General features: G+C 33.7%; 1 protein-coding gene across 8 annotated transcripts in view; it reads right to left on the bottom strand.

Annotated features, from left to right (window-relative positions):
- Positions 1-1,325: 1,325 nt before the first annotated feature.
- LOC123557077 (protein diaphanous homolog 2-like) overlaps positions 1,326-8,157 on the bottom strand; it is an 82,263-nt gene continuing 75,431 nt past the window's right edge. For 5 of the 8 annotated variants that reach the window (XM_053543385.1, XM_053543384.1, XM_053543386.1 and 2 more), the window contains one exon: positions 1,326-7,380. In XM_053543385.1, the coding sequence (XP_053399360.1) occupies positions 7,172-7,380 (209 nt within the window). In that variant the 3' untranslated portion in view covers positions 1,326-7,171. The remainder of the gene's footprint in view (positions 7,381-8,157) is intronic. The other 3 variants (XM_053543387.1, XM_053543389.1, XM_053543393.1) reach the window with 1 other exon arrangement.

Raw genomic sequence — 8,157 nt, 5'->3', positions numbered from 1 at the left:
GTCCATCATGAAATATTTTCCCCATCGTGCAAATACTTGTCCTATTCAATATGATCGCGGCCGCGATCAACTACATTACACCGACATAATGGCCTTCTTGAAGGAGTTCAGTGCTAATGGAGACAGTTGACTCAGACAGGCCATTCCAGACTGGTATTAACCTTGGTAAGAAAGAATACTTGAAATAGGCTGTGTGTGGAGAAGGTCTATGGTATTGATAGGGGTACCGTGTCTGATTCTGAGTGACCTACTTGTAGTCGGGGTCAAGTACCTATCCTTGTCAATATAGACTAGATTATTATGTATTTTATAGAAAAAGGTTAGACTTGAGACCTCTCTTCTATGCTCTAAACTATCCAGATCTAATTCAGTCAACATGTCACCCACACGACTAGTCTTACGCCACCTCCTACATACCCATCTTGCCGCAGTGCGTTGTACATTTTCAATCCTCTGCACATTTTGTTGGGTGTGTGGATTCCATACTAGGGACGCATACTCAATTTGGGGCCTGACTAAAGTTTTGTATGCCATAATGCCTGTCCCCTGTGGGGCAAAGGAAAAGTTACGAAGTATGAAATCCAGTGTTCTAGAGGCCTTGCTAGACACATTGTCTTATGTGTTTGGACCAATCCAAAGTATTGGTGAAAGTTACACCAAGATACTTAGCAGAGTCAACTGCCTTCAAGCCTTGACCATGGAGCACTAAACGCTCATCCTGTATTGTGATTAGTTCAAGGGCAGACACAGGAATAAGAAACCAAACCAGAACTCAATTTTACATAATATGATTGCTTTAATAGTTTAATAGTATAAGAAAAACAGAAAACTTGTATACTTAAAACAATAATATGTGTAACAGATTATATGCAATGAGCTGATAAAAATGGTTTTGCAACATGTAAATGCCCCAATGCAGGTTATCAAAATGGGTTTTATCCTGAAGACATTTGAAGCGTAGGTACAATGTATGCTACCTACATATGAGCCGTGCCATGAGAAAACCAACATAGTGGGTATGCGACCAGCATGGATCCAGACCAGCCTGCGCATCCGCGCAGTCTGGTCAGGCTCCATGCTGTTCGCTTTTAAAGCCTATTGGAATTGGAGAAACTGTTAGCGAACAGCATGGATCCTGACCAGACTGCGCGGATGCGCAGGCTGGTCTGGATCCATGCTGGTCGCATACCCACTATGTTGGTTTTCCCATGGCACGGCTCATATATAATAATTAAACAACTCTAGCTTTATCAAATACATCAGTGGAATTCTTGTTAAATTGAGAAAATAAATTCTTAACTCAATAACTGTTACATAATTCAATATTTCTTTTGTTTTTTATTAAACTGTGGCACTTTTATTCAGTCTATTAATTATTCTGAAGAAAAAAATATTGGAGCCATTTAAATCTGATATGACGAAATAAGTAAAAATGAAAGAAAAAGTGGCAAGTGAGATGTTATAGTATCAACAAAACAGAAGAAGCACAGAGATTTATAAATAAAGATTAAATAAATATTGTGTCAGATTTTGAGATAATAGAAATGAAGCTTGGACACTCAGTGAAAGCATAAGATGTACAGCTGACAAAGAAAACGGCAAAATAATCCTAAAAGTTGTTAAATCAAGCGTGAATAGAGAGGCTGGCAATTTCAATACTTATATGTGTTATGTGTAGTAAATCTGTCAATTTGTATTAATCATTCAATAAATTCTATCAAAGAGATCGCTACAGATAAGTCTACATATTTCAATGAACTCCTGATTTAGGTTTTACAAGATTCTTGACTTTTGGCTTTAATGGAGCACCAACACAGTATAGGTTGGGTTTTACCAGAATGGTGGAAAATTAGATACTATACTGTGTGAATAACTTGCTCATAACAAAATAAAGTAGAAAATCCTACACATAACCATTCTCATACAAGTATGAAATTGTAACCTCATTAATTACAAAATTTGTGATACATTTTATGACTAGGTATCCTTCAAAACATATTACCTTGCAACAGTTACAACATTTTGTAACAGAATAACATTTGAGCCTGTGCATTATAGTGAAATAATTAATTCTGTGTAAAATCATAATTTATACTATTTTATATCTATATCGACTTTTTACTTTCTGTCAAAAATGGGATATTACGTAAAAATACTGATGAATATTCTATACATGTAGTATATTTATACATTTTGCCCGAACATATATAATAAAATATGGGACTGTTAATTCAGTAAATATAAATTAACCTCTACAAAGAAGTAGCCTGATATGTATTTACTACTTCTGGTTGGAATTGCAAATTCTACCCAATGTTAAGGCTAGTTGCTTAATATCAATTAGCCCTAGATTGAAAATGTTTCCTATATAACATAAAATACAGATTCCGTTAAATGTGCTATCCATTACAGTTTTATAATATATACTATGGATGGAGTAAAAATCCTGAAATTCCTATACATTACTCATTTATATTGGAATGCTTTATAACAAAATACTGGTTTATCAATGAAGGTGACTAAACTACAATTTAATGCAACTTATTTTATATTACTCTCAAAGTGTAGCAAAAAGTGTAGCAAAAATATATTTTTACTTCACCCAAGTTCAACACATACTAAAGTTTCTACTACATTTTACAACAATATTTCCCCTAAGATAACATTACGTTATAGGAATGTTACTGTATTTTCTTGCCTGGCCTAATCTTAAATTTGGTAGAATGTTAAAATAGCTTATTTTTTCTGCATTCTTAACCATTAGTAATTGTTCAAAACCATGCTGACAAAAATTGTTAAAACAATAACAATGTGCATTTAAAAACATAAAAGCATTGTATACATGTCTAATTACATCACTCCATTTCTGGAATAACAGTTTTAAAACAATTATTCCTTTTTCAAGTAAGGAATAAATCAATTAGAAATGTTTAGTCATTAAGAACCAGGATGATCCAATTTAAAGCCAATGAAATGTTCCAGGGATTACCTGAATCAAAGAGATTGCTTCAATTAGAAAAAAATGTAATTGGACTGGGTTCACTTAACCCTTAGCCTGCTGGCGGCAGATGATTCTGTGCAGTCTGATCATGGTCTGCACTGTTCGCTATTCAGTCAGTAAATTTTCAGTGAAAACCCCTTTGAGTAATAAGTGGTACTGTCCAAATTGAAAGATGGACCAGTCCATTATAGAAATATAGCAGGTTAAGGGTTAATGCCAGAGCATGCAGCAATTAGTGACAGGCAAATAAAACCGAGTATAACTAAAATGAGCCGTGCCATGGGAAAACCAACATAGTGGGTGTACGACCAGCATGGATCCAGACCAGCCTGCGCATCCGCGCAGTCTGGTCAGGCTCCATGCTGTTCGCTTTTAAAGCCTATTGGAATTGGAGAAACTGTTAGCGAACAGTATGGATCCTGACCAGACTGCGCGGATGCGCAGGCTGGTCTGGATCCATGCTGGTCGCACACCCACTATGTTGGTTTTCCCATGGCACGGCTCAAATAATGTTACATTAAGATAATGTGATTCAACTGATTCTAAGGTAATTTCGGGATCAAAATTAATCAAATGTTAAAGATATGACATCTTATATTAGTTCATTGAACTAACTTCTTTACAGCAAACATTCGAATTAAGCATGCAAGTACACACACTGTTATTATTTAATAAATGAGAGCAAATATGCCAGTTATCTTTGATCAAAATATGTATATTCATACTCTACATTATTTGAATAAATAAACCTAAATGTAAGTAAATGGGCAATATTTGATGTAAAAGCTAAATAATTAAACACATACCTAACAGCTAATCCTATTGGTCCAGTTTAACAAGTGTAACAAAATGAACACAATAAAGAACAAAATATGTTGCCAGGTATGTATTATGAGCAGCAAATAAGACAAGAGCTCCATAAAAGGCGGGCAATATACCACCAAAGTTCTAGATCAGAGGAGGTGGAAGAAAAAAAAAAAATTTTTCGGAGTATTGGAGTGGGTTGTAATGTGGCATATGGTGGTGGTGGGGTTGGGGATTTTTGCACGGCAGCGGTGATGGAATACTAAGGCACAAATAACTGAAAGTAACTGGGGGCTGGCACGAAATATTAGAGTCAAATTTGACCTTTGAGCACATTTGTGACCTTGACCTTTGAATTACTCATTGCCGTCTACCAATATGCCAAGTTTAAAGTCAATACCTTGAATAATTATTGTGTTATGCTCTGGACATGAACAGTCGGATGGACAGATGCACGCACCATCACATAATACGTCTGGTTTTTTTTTCAAAACAGGCATATAATAAAACAACATAAAATGTGTGTGTATAAAACTCATAGCTTCTATTTACAAACTCCAAACTAATAACTTTTTTATGTTGCATAAATCCTTAATATTAATATTTTTGTTAGTTTAACTTCAGAAAAACACTGTTATAGGTTGTAGTTTCAAACACACAGAATTGAGTGGCAAGTGATTCACAGTCAAAGAACTTCAGCATTTGGCCATGTAGGTTGCGTTTTATATATTAAGTATTCCATTTTACCTATTTTTGGTTAAAGCCCAGTCAATAAAATATAAATAATCATGAAGGAGTTCATGAAATAATTTAGCACTTCTCTTTTTTTAACACAAAAACAGTCATGTTCTTTCAAATCCAGATCTAATTTTTTCATAACAGAACTTGAAAAGAAAATTAAATCTAAAATAAAACTAACATAACAACAGTGACCCTGATGTTTCTTACTGGGGAAAAAAACAAACTTCACAATCCTGGTTAAACGGGAAGACTTCAGTGCCTGAATATATGGAAAAAAAGACTAAACAATGCTTTACACATGGATTCAAAACAAAAATCAAACAGTATGTGGATCCTATAACCCTTGTCAAAAAACAATGCACTAGCAGCTAACATAAAATGCTAACTAAAAGCTTATATTCAGTTTGATAATAACAAGCAATTATACAGCCTACATGTGTACATGGTTGTTCAATTCAAGCTCATTAAAGTTTTTGCAAATATACATATTTCAATTCATAAAAATAATAAGCCTTAAAATACTGAATTTAGAGAAGAGCATTTCTTACTATGCACCTTTATGATGATCCATTCAAAAAATTGTTTAGCAGTATGCCAGTACAAGTATTACTGGTCCCATTAATTTTCTATTCTGTTTTTAGACAGGCTTTTAAACATACAACATAACTACAAGAGCAGTGTTCAAAATAAGTATTAAATGCACATGTTTACATCAGGATCCAAGTTTACAAAACAAAATTTGGAGACCAGCCTAGAAATTCAGCCTTGCCATTGGTCAATTTAGAATTGAAGTTCAAAATCAACCAATCAGATGCTGTAATTTTTAGACTGGGTCTGCAAAACCAGCTTCATCAATTTAGACCCAGGCTTAACAAATGCCAAAGACAAGTTTATATAGAAATGCATAATTAATGTTAATTGTAAGATGGCTGAAATGACAATTTTTGTCTTTTAGTTAATCTTTCTTTTTCCCATCCCTAATGAAATCCTGAAAAGCTTTCTGCCAATCTCACAACTTATAATGACCTTTTTTCAGATGTGTACTTATCAAAAAAGAGATACATTTCTTGATGAAATCAGAGCTTATGTTGCAGTTGACCATAACCATCTCACACCTACAAGGAACCTGATTTACCTGATCCCACAATCTCATATGCAATACCATTCTAACTCCTTTTTTCCAAGAACAATTTGTTCCTGGAATGGTCCTCCCCTACACAAACAATCTAGCCCCAGTTTGATTCTATTCACTGAGAGGCTGGCAACTGTAACTACAATTTTAATCTTAACAATTGTAGTTCTTTTTTACTTTGCACCTAATGAGCTTGCCAATCTTTTAACAGTCTGTCCCAGACAAGCGCCTCCCAGTCATAATCAGAATTGATTGTTACAGTACATCATAGATATAGATGAAGATGTAAAAGACATTCAAAAACCAAACAAAGTCAACGAAATAGTGCCATGTAGGTTTCATCCACATTATCTGGAAAGGGTGTTACCATAACTTGCAGTGTAAAGAACATGCAAAACTTCCTTAAATAAAGTTAAAATAAAAGCTTGATGAAATGATGACAGGTCAAACGAAATTAGACAATGAACAGGGATTAGTAACAATTAAATGCTAATACAACTCTAAGTGACCCCCTCCCCCCACAAAATCTTTGGGAGGGGGGCACAAAAAAATTAATTAGAATTTTAACTAGAATATTATAGCACCTTTTTAGAAGATTAATTGAACTTTAACAAATATAACGAAAGTAGCATACCATTAGGATATTATTTAAGACTTCCACACATTTTCCCACTCCTCAATTAAGTATTGACCCCCCAAAAATATAAGTAATATAACATGGGACAATCTCAGCCAGCTGTGTGAAAAAAATAATGTTATGTTTTTATTGTTCAAACCTTCTTATATTCTCAGTAAGCCTAAACTGATAACTGTACTGTAGCTAAAATTGAGATTCAACAAAACTAGAATTTTACTCAAGGCCAAAATTGCCCAAATTTGCCAGAACAATTTTTATTATATTTCTAGTAATTTATGAAGTTTAGTGATAGCGAGACATAGCGATTGACTGTAACTATATATAAACACTCAAATACTTACTTCAGACCTTTGAATTTGAATTATCAAAAATATCAAAACACTATGACCTATTTCAAGTCAGAATCTACAAAGAACATCGAATAAAAGAACACAGTTAAGTTTAAGATATGTAAGTGTATTTACAATATAAAGTTGCTGGAAATCACCCCAACCTCTGTTTTTCCCCCAAGTTTTTAAGTTGACCCATAATTTTCCATCTGTAATAAGGTAAAGACTAAATTGTCAATCTGATTGACCCCCACCCACATGTTAAATTTAACCACTCTTCCTTTACACAACATAATGAAGAATCATGCATCCACCCTTTCTTCATATAACCTCTTATATGTATCCCAAACCTCTCTTTTTACAAATATTTTGTCATATCACACAAATGCAAATTTAGCATGCTACTGTATAATACATAGTTGCTTTAAAACATTGCTTGGTTATAACAAAAAAACCTTTTCTACTTTATACATTAGCACACATATATGTAAGTTTGTATCACATGTCTACACCTCGTCTCGAAGCTTTCACAAAGCTCGTAGACGCGCTAGCAACTTCTCCGCTTCAGATTCATCAGCATCCTGTTGACTGTTCCGCCGCGGAGCGTTATTATTGGAAGGCCTTACGGGAGAGTCTGTTAGAGTATTGTCAAACGATATTTCTCGAGTCACAGTGTTCTCTAGATTTGAGATATTTGTTCTAGATCTTGATCTGGAAAGCTGAGCCCTGCGTTCAGCTGAAAACATAAAAATACCTCGCTGTTAGAGAATGAAACAAATCTAAATGAATTACACTTTCAAATGACCTATTTCATACCTTATTCATCTAAAAAAGACATTTATTAAAACATACAAATGATAAACAAGATAAGATAAGCAAAAAATTATTAGCATCAATCAAACTTCTGAAACATCTATCTAAAGACATTATGTATAAAAACATACATTAAACATAAGGAAGTTGTTTTTCAAAAATGGAAATAAATTCATAAGTTTAAATGATATTTTTGAAATATATAAATCTTTATACTGAATCACTTTTTAGATTTGGTAAAATAATACAAAAGGGAGTATTCATGACATGATGCTGATTAATCATTCAAGAATATTCTTTTATATGTGTATTACTTGAATTTGCTATACATTTAACACAATACCAATCTACTGTCTTAATATTATACACTTAATAAAAGGCTTGCAAGTCAATAGTCAAAACTATTGCCCAAGATCAGAAGGACCCAGGGCCATTAGTGCACTGACCATCAAGCTTTCCATTAAGTGTTTTATTACATTACATAAGAAATTAATTTTCAATTTTATTTTTAAATTTTTGACCTACCCAGTAAATAATTATGTGTTGAAAACAGACTGGTCATATTGCAAAAAATATGGACCGGTGATTTATATAATACATAACATTATCTGCTGTGTAATATCTATACTCTTACTAAAAAGCTTGCAAGTCAATAGTCAAAACTATTGCCCAAGGTCAGAAGGACCCAGCGCCATTAGTG

This window comes from Mercenaria mercenaria, chromosome 5 (genome assembly GCF_021730395.1).
Source record: "Mercenaria mercenaria strain notata chromosome 5, MADL_Memer_1, whole genome shotgun sequence".
Classification (NCBI taxonomy): Eukaryota; Metazoa; Mollusca; class Bivalvia; order Venerida; family Veneridae; genus Mercenaria; species Mercenaria mercenaria.
Note: the sequence above shows the minus strand (reverse complement) of the source record. Positions and strands in the feature narration are given on the sequence as shown.